General features: G+C 39.4%; 1 protein-coding gene across 2 annotated transcripts in view; it reads left to right on the forward strand.

The window, feature by feature from the left end:
- Positions 1-2325: 2325 nt before the first annotated feature.
- LOC127433160 (protocadherin alpha-C2-like) overlaps positions 2326-17223 on the forward strand; it is a 28333-nt gene continuing 13435 nt past the window's right edge. For both annotated transcript variants that reach the window (XM_051684858.1, XM_051684859.1), the window contains exons 1-3: positions 2326-5055; positions 7551-7609; positions 15243-15331. In XM_051684858.1, the coding sequence (XP_051540818.1) occupies positions 2551-5055; positions 7551-7609; positions 15243-15331 (2653 nt within the window). In that variant the 5' untranslated portion in view covers positions 2326-2550. The remainder of the gene's footprint in view (positions 5056-7550; positions 7610-15242; positions 15332-17223) is intronic.

The following is a 17223-nucleotide window of genomic DNA, read 5'->3' on the forward strand; positions in this document are numbered from 1 at the left end:
TTTTTAATTAAGGGAATTGTTTGGATTATTTCTATGCTGAGCTGTTTCTGCTGAAAGTGCACATAATGCCTTTAAGGTGAAATCCGAAAATATACCATATTGATGCAAACCAACTTGAATCTTTGCTTTTTTTCTCTCTTTAAATTTAAAAAAAAAAACATTTATGGGGGGTAGGGCCCCACATTAGCTCTTGAAACGGGCCCCCAGATGCTTAAAACCGCCACTGGATATGACATGAGGGGACCGTAATGTGAAAGGTTTATGCTTACAGCATCAGCATCAGTCTGCCCTGACTTAGTTTATGTCATCTGTTTCAAAATGTGACACGCTCCCTCACTGTGGTGCATTTTGACGGATGCACAGAGATCACGCCTGGGGCGCGCATGTCCGAATGATCTGGTCTATCTGAATTCAAAGCCACAGACGGGGAGGAAATGGAGAGAAAAGTGCATGCTGTGGCGATAAAAATAATGGCCATTATATATGTTTATGATTATTACTGGAGTACAGGGGCAGATTATGACTGACCCCAGGGCCAATTTTCTTTCTTTTCCTTAAAGAGACAGTACCATTTTAATGCTTATTATACATAATGTAAACTCAATGTAAATACTACAAAATCCATATATTTACAGGGTCCATAATAAATTATGAAATATTTTAACTTCATCAAACACTTTATAATAATTTGTTTTTATATAATGTTTTTTTTATAATTTTTAAATTATAATTTTTTTTAAAGGGATAGTTCACACAAAAATGAAAATTCCCTTATTATTTACACACCCTCGTGCCATCCAAGATGTGAAAGACTTTCGTTCTTCTGCAGAACACAAAGATTTTGTGTCACAAAGAACTTTGAAGCTCCAAAAATCACAAAGAAAACATAAAAGTAATTCATAAGACATCCGTGGTTAAATTCATATCTTTAGAAGCCATATAAGAAGTGATAAGCGATATAATAGGTGTGGGTGAGAAACAGCTATCTTTTTAACTCATCCTACACAATGTTTCCTTCAAAGACTTTACCCTCCATTGTGAGAGCTTCAAATGGCTGAAAAGTGTAGGGGTGCAAAAATAGTGGTCATTTGGTCATTTTTTGGGGAAATTCTCTTTGGAACGACCCTACAGCTCGGCTACCATTATTATTCTTCCATCGAAAAGCCCTGCAAAGGCATAATTTAAGCCTTTTGAAAGTGTCCAAAAATCCCGTAGACTACATTACAATGACAGAATATTTAAATGAGCTATGAGTCTGTTTTCAAAACTTACAAACAAGCCCTTTAATCTGCTTTAAGATGCTCTCTTCTTACTTTGTTTCTTTATTTCTTACTGTAAAACCTGTAAATATTTCTAACTTCAAACATTTAAAACTATTTTAAACTTTCAGACAAGGTTTTGTCAGACCAATATTATAATTTGTCTTGACAGACTTTACATATCTAGTTTAATCAGTGCTTTTGAACCACACAAAGTAAAACATCAGTATTTTCTTTTTCCCAACCACCTAGGCCAAGTTATTTTTGTAACATCCAGTTATGTTCGACAGTCCTTTTATACAATAATAGTCTGAAAATTATATTTTTTAAACCTGTTTAAACCTATTTTTCTACATTTTATTATTTTATTCTTTATTCAATCTATTTTTCAAGCACATGTTGCTTGAATTAAATAAAATCAAAATCAGCAAAGATTTCACATAAAAAAGATGAGTGCATCAAAACCTGATGGTAGCTACTTTGGAAATTATTTTGCAAGGTCTTCTACTTCCAGAAGAGCATAGAAACTTTCACCAGGAGACAGTAGACATCTCATACACATCGTAATGATGTAGAGGTTTTAGAAAGTCATAGTCAGTTGAAGGGGCCTTGTATAAGCTCTGGGGCCCACATATTTAAGCATATATAAACAGTTGATGGGCCACAAGACCTTGCAGCCCAGCCCCCAAGAAAGAAAATAGAATAATGCTTTCAAAGTACCCACTTTCTTAAATTAACGTGTTGCTGAAACTTTTTTCTCCCAAATTACGCGTCTTTGTTTGAATCCTTTAAACCTTGATAAACGTCTATGTTGATTTGTGGTTGCTTCCATCAAACTGCTATCTTTTCTTATAAGGATTTAAAATTTAGAATGTTTTATTTGAGTAGGCAGCCATTCCCCCGGTGTGCCGCACCAACACCAACGAGCCTGAAGAGAAGCAGGGAATGAGAGAGAGAGAGAGAGAGAGAGAGAGAGAGAGAGAGAGAGAGAGAGAGAGAGAGAGAGAGAGAGAGAGAGAGAGAGAGAGAGAGAGAGAGAGCGCACCAGTGGCAAGGAAACACCCGTCAGCGGCGCGCGCAGAGGGAAAAAAGGATAAGCGCGGACAAAGGAAACATGGGCGCATCTAAGAAGTATCCGTGCGCTTCTAGAATGGAATGGACAATTAGGCCATTATGCAAATAAATAGAAAACCAATTAGTTGCATTTAATGCTGAAGTGGGAGGCAAGGTATTGCAAACTGAAAAGGCGGAGTGTTGTTTTTAATCCGTCTGCGGATCCTATGATCTTGCGATGGCTGTTGCAGGGATATGTGATTGCCTAGAAAGAAAAGTGCCTCTTTCTTTTTTGGTATTTTTGTTATTTTGTGGCCTTGCTTTTGGACAAATACGATATTCCGTCCCAGAGGAATCTGAGAGTGGAACGATTGTAGGTGAAATTGCACAGGATTTGGGTTTGGATATGCGAAAGCTCTCCACCCGAAGGATTAAGGTAACATCTAACAACGGTAAAAGGTACGTGGATTACAAGAATGGAAAATTATTGGTGAACGAGAGAATTGATAGAGAGACACTATGTGATGCGAGCACCGCGTGCATTTTGAATCTAGAGGTTCTTCTTGAAAATCCGCCTGAAGAGCATAATGTCGAGGTGGAGGTAACAGACGTGAATGATAATACGCCGCAGTTCCCCAGAGATGAGTATCAGTTGGAAATTACTGAGTCGGCTTTGCCAGGCTCTCGTTTTCCAATCGAGCACGCGCAAGATCCGGACATCGGCACCAATTCGGTCCGATTATACCGACTCAGCCCAAACGAGCATTTCGCTCTTGATTCCAACAAACCATCGTTGAATACCAAGCACATCGAGCTCGTTCTCAAAAAGCCCTTGGACCGCGAGCTCGCCCCTTACCATCAACTAATCTTGACAGCGACAGACGGTGGCACACCAGCACGAACAGGTACCACAAAAATTAACGTACGCGTATTAGATTCGAATGACAATAACCCTATGTTTGACAGTTCAGTATATAAAGTCAAATTGCTCGAAAATTCGCCAAAAGACACCCTGATTATAAAACTGAATGCCACGGATCAAGATGAGGGAACAAACGGGGAGGTGCTTTATTCATTCAGCAGTTACACCCCAGACAGGGTCAGGCAAATGTTCAACATGGACACTAACACTGGAGAAATCCGAGTGAGGAGCAATGTGGACTATGAGGACACCAATTCCTATGAAATGTATATTCAGGCCATGGACAAAGGCCCCGCTCCAGTGGCAGCCCATTGCAAAGTGGTTGTGGAGGTTGTAGACGTGAATGACAATGTGCCTGAGATTGTGCTCTCTTCTTTGTCCAGTCCAGTGCGTGAAGATGCCCGTGCGGACACAGTGGTGGCCCTAATCAGCGTTACAGACCGGGACTCAGGCCCAAACAAACAGGTGACCCTTGAAATCCCACCTGGCCTCCCTTTCAAAATCAAGTCCTTTAGAAATTACTACACCTTGGTGACATCTGCCTTCCTTGACCGTGAGACCACAGCAGCCTATAATGTCACACTCAGTGCCACCGATGGCGGTAATCCTCCCCTTTCTTCTCAGAAAACCATTCAGGTAGATGTCGCAGATGTAAATGACAACCCTCCACGCTTTGAGCAAACGTCCTACACTGTGTATGTCATGGAGAACAATGCACCTGGAGCCTCACTTTGCACAGTCAAGGCTCAGGATTCAGATGTCAATGAAAATGCTCGCATCACCTACACGGTGCTCAATGACAACAATCATGGCATCCCTGTCACCTCTTATGTGTCAGTAAAAGCAGACACAGGGGTTGCCTATGCCCTTCGCTCCTTTGACTATGAGTCATTACGGGAGTTTCACTTCCAGGTTAAAGCTCAGGATGGGGGTATCCCACCACTTAGCCGTGTTGCCACTGTCTACATCTACATAATGGATAACAACGACCACCCGCCTGAGATTGTGAATCCCCCAGCCAATGGTACGCGCTCAACGGAGACAGTGCTAAAAAATGCAGAGCCGGGTACACTGATCACAAAAGTGGTGGCCTATGATGCCGATGCAGGACAGAATGCATGGGTCATTTATCTGCTGGACCAGGCCAGTGATCCGGACTTATTTAAAGTCCACGAGCACACAGGAGAGATTCGCACCACTCGGCGTGTCTTAGAAGACAACTCCACTTCCTTTAGCCTTACTGTATTAGTGAAGGACCATGGCGAACCATCCTTGTCATCAACCGCCACCATCAATGTTGCCGTCATGGAGGTCCCACCCAAAGTCGTGCCTGACCCCAAACGAATAATCCGCCCTCACAGCACACTTTTGTTTTCCAATGTGACTTTGTACCTCATCGTGGCCTTGAGTGCCACCACCTTTGTGTTCCTGGTGACAGTGGTTGTGCTGGCTATTGTGCGTTGCCATGCCTACTGCACTCAACCTGGGTCCTGCTCACCCTGCTGTGTGTCCCAGAAAGCCCAAGCAGAGGGTGGCTCTGGAGGGGGAGGAGGAGGTGGGGGTGGTGGCTCTCAGCCCAATAGCAACGTAGTGCTCCGTCGAGACCTTAAGGTTGAGCCCCATTATATTGAGGTCCGTGGTAATGGCTCCCTGACCAAGACCTATTGCTACAAGACCTGTCTGACCGCTACTTCAGGCAGTGACACCTTCATGTTCTACAACACAGGCCGACCCATCAGTGGCACCTGGGGCTCCGAGCGCTTTTTTACAGGAGGGAGCGGATTAGTTCGCAGGCTCAGTATGCCAGATGCAGCACTACAGGTGTGTCTCACCACAGTATTTCTGTCTATGGTTTTAGTTTCTTCAAAATTAACATGCATTACTTATACGCTACCCAGATAGCACACATGCATTTCCAATATGTCTGTTTAAGAGTGTTTCATCTGGAATGTATTGCATTCTTACTTAACAAACATCTTAAAAAGACCAGATTTGCATACATTATAAATCGTAATGTTCTTAAAGGTATCTTCTGAATGTCACTTAGTTGATGTACATGTGCTATCTGGGTAGCTCAGCTCAGGTTTTCAATAGATCTAGTATAAGTGTAAAAAGTAATTTACTCTGAAGATAAAGAGGAGCAGTCAAACTATGGCTTGGGATAGAGCTTCGTGCCCACATGTCAGAAGCTTTTGACCTGGTCGTCTCCTGTCACACTGTGTAGTGTTCTAGTGCAGCTTTACAGTGCTTTGCTTCAGCCTGCATTAGTGTCAAGCATCAAGACTTTTTGGAGTAGCACACTGCATTTCTGATGAATCAGGCATTTGCTCCCGAATTTGAAGCTGTCATCACTTTTTCCTGTAGATGATCATTTCCTTCCTCCTGCCACACAGGCCATATCACTGTGTCTCAGTCTGTCACTGTGTTTGCAGTTCAAGAATATTGTATGCATACTAGGCAATGTCGACACATCCATTTTTGTTTGAAAACTCAGTTTTCAGTTTCATAATGTCATAATTTCCCAAAGTATGCGGTATTGGAAAGCGTTTTCGATAGTCTCTGTTTTTTGTGTAGGAAAATTTGGTTTGATTTAATAAAGATTACATTTTAAAATTTCTGCAATTACAATTTTTTACTCTTTTTGTAATTTTTTGAAAACTCATAGTAGTTAAATTGATAGTTCACCCAGAAATTATAATTCTCTTATCGTTTACTCAATCTTATGCCATTTTAAACTCGTATAACTTTCTTCTGCGGAACACAAACTGGGATATTTTGAAGGATACTGTATATGTCTTTTTGTCCATACAATGCAAGTCAATGGGATACAAATCTTTCAAACTCCACAAATGACATAAAGGCAGCATAAAGGTAATCCAAACGACTCGAGTGGTTTAATCCATGTCTTCTGAAGCAATACAATCCTTCAAAATATCTTAATTTGTGTTCCACCGAAGAAATAAAGTTATACGACTTTGAGATGGCATAAGGGTGAGTAAATAATGAGAGAATGATCATTTTTGGGTGAACTATTCCTTTAATGAAGGTAAAACATGCCTTGTTTTGGTGAAGTGCTTGCGCAATGCATTTGCTGTCATAGAGATTTGTTTGTGTTCCATTGATGTGTTTTTGTCTTTGTTAAATTGCCATGAATTCATGTTCACTCTGTCAGCCATGGGTTCATGAAATGTGTTTTAATTAGCCAGAACATAATCCAAAGGCTGTGTGTCCCTGATATCTGGCTCATGGGAGGGGACTTTGCAGATGGTTTAAATAAGATAGCAAAAAAGTCTAAATATGTCTGCAGCACAAGAATAACTGTAAAATTCACAGGAACAGGCTCAACAGCATCAGATCTTTTCAGATGTGTTGTGCTGGTTGTGAAAGGCAGCTCAGTCACTACAGCACAGTCGACACTACAGAGGATTTAGGAGCAAAGGGCGCCTGTCCAAGATAAGAGAGCCAGCAATTAAATTAACCTCCAGCCTTTGATTCTCAGCCCTGCAAATTATATTGTGTGAGAGAGGCAGAGTCTCTCTGCATGCAGTCCATCCCCCCTGAATTCACTTGTTTAAAGAATGATATTTACTCAACTTATCTGGGCCATTTTCTAATGCCTCATCCTATCACATATTCCCCAACCCAGTTTTTACCAGGGCAGATATAAAAAGGGTGTCTTGCTTGAAGCTCTGAAACTACACGATTGTGCTCTCTCTCTTTCTGTAGGACCAATTAATGCATTGATTGTGAATTGCTGGAGGAACAAATAACATTGGGGCTTTCTTAATTGGGGTATTGTATTAGGTTACAAGGTAAATGGTCATCTTATGACCAGTCCTTAGATTGATTCCAGTTGCTCTGGCAGAAAATGCTCAAGTATCATTTTACAGTTGGTCAGCTGGTATTCCAGGATGATATCATTTCCATTCCAAGGGATTGGGGTGGAAACTGGAAGAAGAGAAAGATGTTGAAAGGACTTGATCTTGAGAAAAAGGGGGCGTGTAGGGGAATGGGGGTAATTAAATATGTGTGTGGTAATGGTTGTGTATGTTATTAGATGAACGTCAAGGGTACTTCATGTGCTGTATTATTATACATTCTATGCAAGCACACAAGTTATACCAGCGAGTCATGGGCCATGGCTTAGTGCCAGTACTTGTCTCTGTAGGCCTGGTCTCTTTCAGCTGCGGTTCATTTAAAATGCAAGACAGAGACACACACACAGAGCACCATGATTTATTGATGAGAGTATATCTAACCCTTTTCTGTCCTTCTACCCCTTCTTCTCTCCCCTCTCTCTTTCTCTTCCTCTCCAGCCCAAGGGGCCAAATGCTGACTGGCGTTACTCTGCGTCGTTGAGGACAGGAGTGCAGAGGTAAGCACTTTTGCTGTTTAATAATTTCCTAAAAGAGTTACAGAGCTCTCTGAGCTGTTATAGAACACCCCTCCCCTCCTTTTTGTGTTGCTTATTATGAATTATTTTGCAAGTGTTTACTCTGGCGTTGATCTCCTTTTTTATGTTTACTAGAACTCAACAAAATAGAGTGGGATGAAAGATTACAGAGGACAGTGGGTAAATGAGGAAAATATAAAAAAGAATGCCAGGTTTCTATTCAAGTAGAGATTTTAGTTTTTGCAAAAAATCTAAATATCACAAAAACAATTTTCGAATAAAGCAGCATTTTCATCTCGTGTTCAAGAGAACAAATTCAGCACTTTTGGGAGAATTGGCATAAAATACACTCACTTAGCACTTTATTAGGAACACTATGTTCCTAATAAAGTGCCCAACATGGTATTCTGCTGTTGAATCAAATCAAATCAAATCACTTTATTGTCACACAGCCATATACACAAGTGCAATGGTGTGTGAAATTCTTGGGTGCAGTTCCGATCAACATAGCAGTCGTGACAGTGATGAGACATATACCAATTTAAAATAACATCAAATTAACACAGCACAATTTAAACATCTGATATACACATAATTACACACAACACAATATACAAATAATAACATACACTGTACAGTATACAATACGCACTATATAGATACACATTAATCAATAAAATAAAAAATAAAAATATATAAAAAAGTATATATATATAGAATGTACAGTATTGTACTGTATTGACATTCAGGCTGTCGGTTGATAGTCAGTTGTTAAGAGAGAATATAATATAATATAATTTATGACAGTCCGGTGTGAGATATAAGAGTAAGGGTAATAAAGTGCAGTGCTGATGTATTTGATCGTGGGAGATCAAGAGTTCAGAAGTCTGATTGCTTGGGGGAAGAAGCTATCATGGAGTCGGCTGGTGCGGGTCCTGATGCTGCGATACCGCCTACCTGATGGTAGCAGTGAGAACAGCCCGTGGCACGGGTGGCTGGAGTCTCTGATGATCCTCCGTGCTTTTTTCGCACACCGCCTTGTATATATTTCCTGGAGGGAGGGAAGCTCACCTCCGATGATGTGTCTGGCAGTTCGCACCACCCTTTGCAGTGCTTTGCGGTTGTGGGCAGTGCTATTGCCGTACCAGGCGGAGATGCAGCCAGTCAGGATGCTCTCCACAGTGCAGGTGTAGAACCGTGTGAGGATGTGGCGGTTCATTCCAAACTTCCTCAGCCGTCTCAGGAAGAAGAGGCGCTGATGAGCCTTCTTCACAACGACTTCAGTGTGGATGGACCATGTGAGTTCCTCAGTGATGTGGACACCCAGGAACTTGAAACTGCTGACTCTCTCCACTGGTGCTCCATTGATGGTGATGGGGCTGTGTTCTCTGTCTTTTCTTCTGAAGTCCACCACAAGCTCCTTTGTCTTACTGACGTTGAGGGAGAGGTTGTGCTCCTGACACCAGTGTGTCAGAGTGTGCACCTCCTCTCTGTAGGCTGTTTCATCATTGTCAGTGATCAGACCTACCACCGTCGTATCATCAGCAAACTTAATGATGGCATTGGAGCTATGTGTTGCCACACAGTCATGTGTGTACAAGGAATACAGTAGTGGGCTGAGAACACAGCCCTGTGGGGCTCCAGTGTTGAGGGTTAGTGATGAGGAGATGTTGCTGCCTATTCTAACCACCTAGCGTCTGCTTGACAGGAAGTCCAGGATCCAGCTGCACAGCGAGCTGTTTAAGCCCAGAGCCCGGAGTTTCTCATCTAGCTTGGAGGGCACTATGGTGTTGAATATGGACATTGAACATGAAGCCCATCTGCCTCAAGGTTCCACATGCTGTGCATTCTGAGGTGGTATTCTGCTCACTACAATTGTACAGAGTGGTTATCTAAGTTACCGTAGCCTTTCTGTCAGCCTGTCTGGCCATTCTCCGTTGACCTTTCTCATCAACAAGGCGTTTTGGTCCGCAGAACTACCGCTCACTGGATGCTTTTTGTTTTTGGCACCATTCTGAGTAATCTCTAGTTTTACTCTATTTGTAACTAGTAAACTCTAGATTGTGTGGAAATCCCAGGAGATCAGCAGTTACAGACAGGGTTGGGAGGGTTACTTTTGAAATGTATTCCATTACAGATTACAGAATACATGCTGTAAAATGTAATTTGTAACGTATTTTGTTAGATTACTCAAGGTCAGTAATGTATTCAAAATACTTTGGATTACTTCTTCAGCACTGGTATATTTTTTTCACTTGTTTTGACTTTAAAAACTCTGCCAGTACAGTAAGACAAAATACACATGTTAAAAATTAATTCTCTGAAAAACCTAAATATCTTATGCAGTGTTGTTTCTAAAACAAGATAAATCATTGATCTTGTTATAAGGATTTTTAGATATTTTTACAGGAAAACAATACAAAAATTATTATCAAGAATGCGATTTTGCCCTAATATCAAAGGTCTTACTAGAAAAAAAGAAATAATGACCCAACGTGAATTTTCTTGATTAAAAAATATGATCTTGCCTGGTAACGTGCATGTAAAATGGCTAGAAATAGCATTTTAACTTAGCGTAAAGCTGACAATTTACACAAGGGTTATTTCTGTTTCTTCTGCTCCAAACTTACTTCAAACGTACTTCTCTGTCTGCTCGTATGAATGAAACACATCATAAGAAAGTGTTTCACCGCTGTTCAAATGCACTTTGGATCGCATCATTTATATTATAAATGTTTTCCATTTGAAAGGACTAAATATTAAATGAAATAAATGACAATAAAATGCAAAGTAATCTCTTAGGTAATCAAAATACTTTTTGAATGTAACTGTATTCTAATTTAAATTGTAACTGTAGTGGAATACTTTTGTAAAATATTTTGTATTTTAAATACGTAATCCCATTATATATGCATTCCATTACTCCCCAACCCTGGTAACAGAAATACTCAATCCAGGCTTTCTGGCACCAACAGTCATGCCACTGTCGAAATCACTGCGATCAAATTTTTTCCCCATTCTGATGGTTGATGTGAACATTAACTGAAGCTCCTGACCCGTATCTGAGTGATTTTATGCGATGCACTGCTGCCACACAATTGGCTGATTAGATAATCGCATGAATAAGTAGGTGTACAGGTGTTCCTAAGAAAGTGCTCAGTGAGTGTAGATATGGAAATGGAAGTTGTAGTCACTGTGGAAGCCACTGTGGCTCTTTTATTAAATGTAATATATTACTTGCAGTTTAGAGCACACAGACAAAAAGCTCTGATGAACTTCATGTTTGCTAGTGATCAGTGGCAGATGCTTTATGTCTGGTAGTGACAGTGTGTCAGTCAGTTTTGGAAGGTAATAACAGACCATCAATCTGATGACAGGCTTTGGCTCCAGCATTTCAGATTGACCAGAGCAACATTTGAGATGCTGTGTGATGATATAGGTCCACTGGTTATGCTGCATTCCATTCAACTCATGAAGTCGGTATTTCCAACTTCTTATTTGTAAAAATGCAATAGAACACCTCTTGAAGTCGGACTTTCAATTTAAAAACTTGTGCGGAAATCCTCAACTCAAATTTTGCAGAGATTCAGGTGCATGACGTCATGCAAACATGTCAGCACCCAGAAAGATTTACAAAGTTATTGTTAAACATTCACTTTTTTAGCTAATAAAAAGCATCAAAGTTCCTTCATGAGAATAAAACTTGTTTAGCGCAAGTTTGCAGAGAAAGATTAGTAAAATACGATAAATAATTCTCTCTTTTGACATTCATACACATGTAGAGACAAAGTTAGCATTGCATAGCATTGCATAGTATCATTTATTCTCTGCAATTTAGTTGGTAGGAGACATTTCTGTTGACAGTCAAACACTTGCTAAGCTAATGCAAGTGGTGCAGTTTTGTTTGCTTATACATTACATCATCTTCCGAGCATTGGGCAATGAAATACCTTTATGATTGGAGATTGGCGATATCAAGTAGTAGTAGTATCCCACATCCAACTTGGAACAAATAGAACAAAGCATTAGTCCAGTTATGAGCGAATGATTCTGTCACATGACTTGTTGAGGCAAAGTCACATTACTTTTTAACATGCATCTAGGAATGCATTCGTGTTTCCATCGTATTTTATGTGAATGTCTCTTTACTGTAGAAAAAATTTATCCACCTCAAGTAAGCGTATACATTTTTTTTAATGCACATTGTGGAAATTTTATTTGTATCTTGGTGTTTCCATTCTTTTATGCGATATCCCAAAATTTGCATAAAAATACAGAAATAGAAACCCAGCTAATGACTGCAGTGTCTACATTAGAGAACCATCTAGACACCAGAACAATGACCACCAGGTGCTCTCTGACTTCATCCTGACCCTCTGACCCTTTTTCTGTCGACCAACTGCGCTCTGTCTTCATCATGCACAAACACAAGCTCTGAAGCGTTTGCTAAGGGCCTTTCACTGGCATAGTGGCTCTATGCAGTCTGGTCTTGAGTATGTAGGTCATCAGCATTCTCCACAGCAGATGCACAGTCCTTCACTAGCAAGCAGAAAGGACAAGCTAACTGATGAACTGAGCATGTGAGCGCATACAGACACACACACGCCTGATACAAAGGCAAGTCAAATCTCTCAGAGGGAGTATTTAAATGCACAAATACTGACAAAATGAGTCATCTCTAAACCTCAAAATACATATTCACACATACACACAGACACACATTCGTATATAACAACAGGGCCCTCTCCCACCACACACATACTCACAGTTTCCAAAGGTTGAATGGCTGTCTGTTTAATGTGATAATGTTCTGCTTCCCCATGAGCTCATCCCTGGGGATGGTTTAGAGTGTGTGTTTGTGTGTGCTTTTCTGTGTGTGAAGGCTGGTGCAAAAACACACAGGGGATATATTAGATGAAATTTCACTGACGCTCTCAGAGCAATAGCACCATACAGTATAAATACAGTACAACACTGAATACAAATAAACTTCATTATTAATTATTTCAAGTTCAACCATTGCTTGGGGTTTAATTCCAGGAAAAGCTTCTGATGACTAATGCAGTACGGCAAATTATTTGTTTGTTTTAAGTTGGATTTACATTATTTATGCGTGAACTCTGACCCCGAGGGACAAAAGTTAAAGGAGTAGTTCACCCAAAAATTTTACTTACCCTTATTTTGACTTTTTTTCTTCCATGGAACTCAAGAGGAGTTGTCAGAATTGTAGTCTCAGTCACCATTCACTTTCTTTGCAAGGAAAAAATGTGTGTTTTACGGAAGAAAGAAAGTCATATGGGTTTGGAACAACATGAGGATGAGTTTTCATTTTTTGGTCAACTATCCCTTTAAGATGGCTGACTCCTAATGTACCGAATTGAACTCTGTGTCAGATTTTCTTGCATTTACGCTCATTCCAAACACCTCGAGTAGCCACTCTCAGTATATCTACTCTCTGATTTGGCCTCCCAGTGGGTTTAATCCACGCCCATCGATTGACAAGCCTTACCTTTGGTACTGTAGAAAGTCACTCATTCACTCAGCCACAGGGTGCATTTCAGCTTTAAGGGAATTAGAAAGATCCATCTTGCCAACACACACAGGATCAGAGTTATGGGAGCTGTAGATGGGAGGGCACACCCTGTGCTGCATTGCAGATGCCCTACTATACCCACTTCCTTTCTGCTCCTCATGGCTATGCATTCATAATGGATGTATAGGAGTGCTGTGGTACAATTCACAGCCTTGCTGATTATGTAGGTGCTTGTCTGATCATGGTTTCCCTGGCGATGAACACACTGAAAAGCTAAAGGCCATCAGTGGGAAGTGTGTATAGAAAATGAAATGTCCCTTTTAACATAATGCTTTCTAATACATACTCAAAGCTCTGGGTACAGCTTGACATTCGTTGAAATTTTAAGTACATTGTACATCTTCAGCTGTCTACCACAAATTCCCAGGCATATGTTGTAAATAGCCTGCTGATAGAGCGAGAGAGAAAGAGAGGAAGGGATGGAAGATGAAGATGATAAAGAAATTGAACCATGTATTAGGGGAAATCAGATTATGAAATGGGTCTTTGCGTATAGTGTTATAGGAGAGAAAGATGTTCGAAATTAAAGAAATTAATACCTTGGGTCTTTAGAGACCCCAGGACCTCATTTCACCCCCTGTACCTCATCCATTTTTTGGAGTTGTGCCCACACCTCTTTAGTATTGCTCAATCGATCTTTTATAAATAGTGTAAAAAAATGCTAAAAGTGCAAAAATATAAAAATAAAGTTAATAATAATAATAATGTTATAATGGTTTAAGTACCAAAAGTGTATAGGGTCATTAGAGACCCTAGATATGTAATAGTGTCAGGTTTTTTTTGCACTTCCATAAATTATATTTTTTACAAATATTTCATATCTATTTAAGTTTACTATCACAGGATATATATTTCTTTGTTTATTACAAGAGAAATTAGTTCTATATTCATACAAATAAATGCTATATCTATCTGTATCCCATATGCATGTACACATACATATAATACATGCTATTTCTTACTAAATGTAGTGCTGTTGTTCGAGTGATTGATTTACATTTTACATTGCTATTTGATGAAGAAACAACATGGAAGTAAACTATAGCAAGTGCAACACAAGCATTATGATATGACTATTGTCATTTAGGGTTAGGGTTAGGCTAACCCTAACCCTTTCTCACCAAAACATATTGGATGTGGGATATTCATTAAAACATCTCCTTTGGTGTTCTTCATAAGAAAGAAAGTCATTCGGGTTTGGAACGACAATAGGATCATGTTTGGGTGACCTATTCCTTTAACCTCTTTCTTTCCACATCTATTTCATCACTATTCTTCTCTTACTGCCTTTTTTCTGTGCAGTTAGACACTTTCTCTGTCAATGTGCTGTCTAGTCAACATGTCTAAAGGAGTTAAAGCATCAGAGAGAAACACTGTAAAAACTCATGACAACTCACACACAACACCTCGTGCACAGACACATCAGATCACATACAGACTTATCAGACCAGATACTTTAGGACACATTGTCACATGTACATCCACCATCTCACACACATTCAGACCAAATAGCTCAAAGAAATACAGCAACTCTTGGCACATAACACAACTGTCACCATCAATTTAATTTCTGTACTTTCACAGCCCAAAAATCAAGCCAAATTTAAAAGGGAAGTTCACCCAAAAATGAAAAATCTTTATTTACTTACCCTCATGTTGTCCCAAACCCATATGACTTTCTTTCTTCAGTGGAACAGAAAAGATGTTTCGGCAGAATGCTAGTCTCAGTCACCATTCACTTTCATTGCATTTTTTTTCCATACAATGGAAGTGAATGATGACTAAGGCTTACATTCTGCCAAAACATCTATTATTATTATTATTATTATTATTATTATTATTATTTTTAAAGACATTTCATTTTTGGGTTGAACTATCCTATTAATGTTTTCCATCTTTTTACTTAATTTTAAAATTCCTTAATTTCATTCTGCATTTTCTATTTATTTTCTTAACACACAGTCCTAAGAGTTACTGGGTGTTTAATATTACAAGACAAATGACATTTGGTTTTGCTTTTAGTTCTGTGCATATGGAGGAGGCATCAACTGTGATGCAGGGGGCTCAAGGCATGCTTGTCCAGAACTGGCCCACGGTCTCCAGTGCTGCAGGTAAGGTCACATCTTAATAATAACTAACTGTAATTACATGTAAATCCTAATCAACTGAAACGGACAACTTCATCATCTTTTAACAGAACTTCATGCTTTTGCTCGTCTGAAGTAATTTTCCCTCAAGCTAAATTATCATGTTAATCAACCTATTACATCTGTCCAAATGAATAGGCCTAATGCATATGCTGTTTTGAGATTTCTTATCAAGAATCTCAGAATGAATCAAGGCAAATCAAAATACCTAAAACATTTTACCCAAAATCAAGCCTACTTAAACTGACATGAACTCATGCATGTTTAAAATAACCTGTGTAAGATTAGATTTATTCATCCACAAATGTCAGCTTTATGCATCTCTTTCTTTGCATACCTCTCGCTCTTATACTATCTGCTTGTACTGAAAGATCTCAAATACAAGTACAGCGTGTTCTTTCCTTTTCCTCTATGTATTGTACATTCGGAATACAGTGTTAGAGATTCAAAAAGTTCACCCAAAATGAAAATTCTGTCATCATTTATTTACTCTTGTGTTGTTCCAAACCCGTGATTTTCTTTTTTTGTGTGTATGTGAAAAACAAAAGGAGATGTTACGCAGAATGATACGCCTCAGTCACCATTCACTTTGATGGTATGGAAAAGAGATGCAGTGAAAGTGAATGGTGACTGAGGCTAACATCTCCTTTTGTGTTTCGCATGAAGAAGAAACAACATGATGGTGAGTAAATGATGACAAAATTTCATTTTTGGGTGAACTATCCCTTTAATTATATCAGACATTCTGCAGTTTACATTTCAGGCAGTGACCTGCCGAAGTTCAATGGTATGTCATTCTCAAAGATATACTAGCATATTCTCATTTACTTCACATATAGCTAATCTACATAAAACCATTTTTTTTATTAACAAGTAGTGAGGTATCAATGTATCTTCCCCTGACTAGGTCTCATTTGTAATTTACTGGTGTGTCTCTCAATTGGGCCTTTATGTCCTAGCCTAAAACTAACATAATTATGCAGCATAAGCACCTAATCATTAGTTGACACAATGAACCAAATGTGTTTATTTTGGGTAAGAACTCAACGTGCAATTTTTGGGTGCCTTGGATTGTATCTTTCAACTGTACTAATTTGTAGCTGGAATTTTGCAACTAAAGGCCAATTTGGGGGTTGGTTATTGCATTTGGATTACTCAAATTTGCTTCTCCTCAAAGATCAGCCAGATAGACAGAGGATGGTCAATCTAATATGCCATTAGAGGATTGATGGAAGAGCAGTAGGTCTCCTGGGTGGTGTATGACGACAATATTGACAGACTGAAAGAGCAGAGTTGGACTGCAATGATGGTAGTCAGGGGAAGAAACAGATAGAGTAAGTGGGACAGACAGAAAACACAAAAGAGTGAGAGAAAGATAGAGAAATGCATTGATTCTTTATTATTGAGCTGCAAAGAGGTTTAAAGTGGAAGGACGAACAGCACACTGCTGTCCTGTTTAAAATTGGATTGACTTATAAAACTAAAATAAGGTGCTCTGTTTATTAGTAGGCCAATGTTCTAATGTTGGGTCAGTGCTGGTGTCAAGTCATTTGTATTTGTATAGCGCTATTCACAACACACATAGTTACAAAGAAGCTTTATGGAAAATCATGCATTAACAGAAAATGAAACTGTAATATCTATAAAGTCTTAGAGTTATCATTGTGTAGTTTGATTAAATATTATGGTAAATTGTGTATAAAAATAAATAATTAAATAATAATTGTATTTAGAACCCCAGTGAGCAAGCCGAAGGCAACTGTGGCAAGTACCACAAAACTCCATAAGATGTTGGTTAATAAAATAACCTTGAGAGAAACCAGGCTCACTGTGGGGGCCAGTTCCCCTCTGGCTAA

Source organism: Myxocyprinus asiaticus, chromosome 43, assembly GCF_019703515.2.
Source record: "Myxocyprinus asiaticus isolate MX2 ecotype Aquarium Trade chromosome 43, UBuf_Myxa_2, whole genome shotgun sequence".
NCBI classification, from domain to species: Eukaryota; Metazoa; Chordata; class Actinopteri; order Cypriniformes; family Catostomidae; genus Myxocyprinus; species Myxocyprinus asiaticus.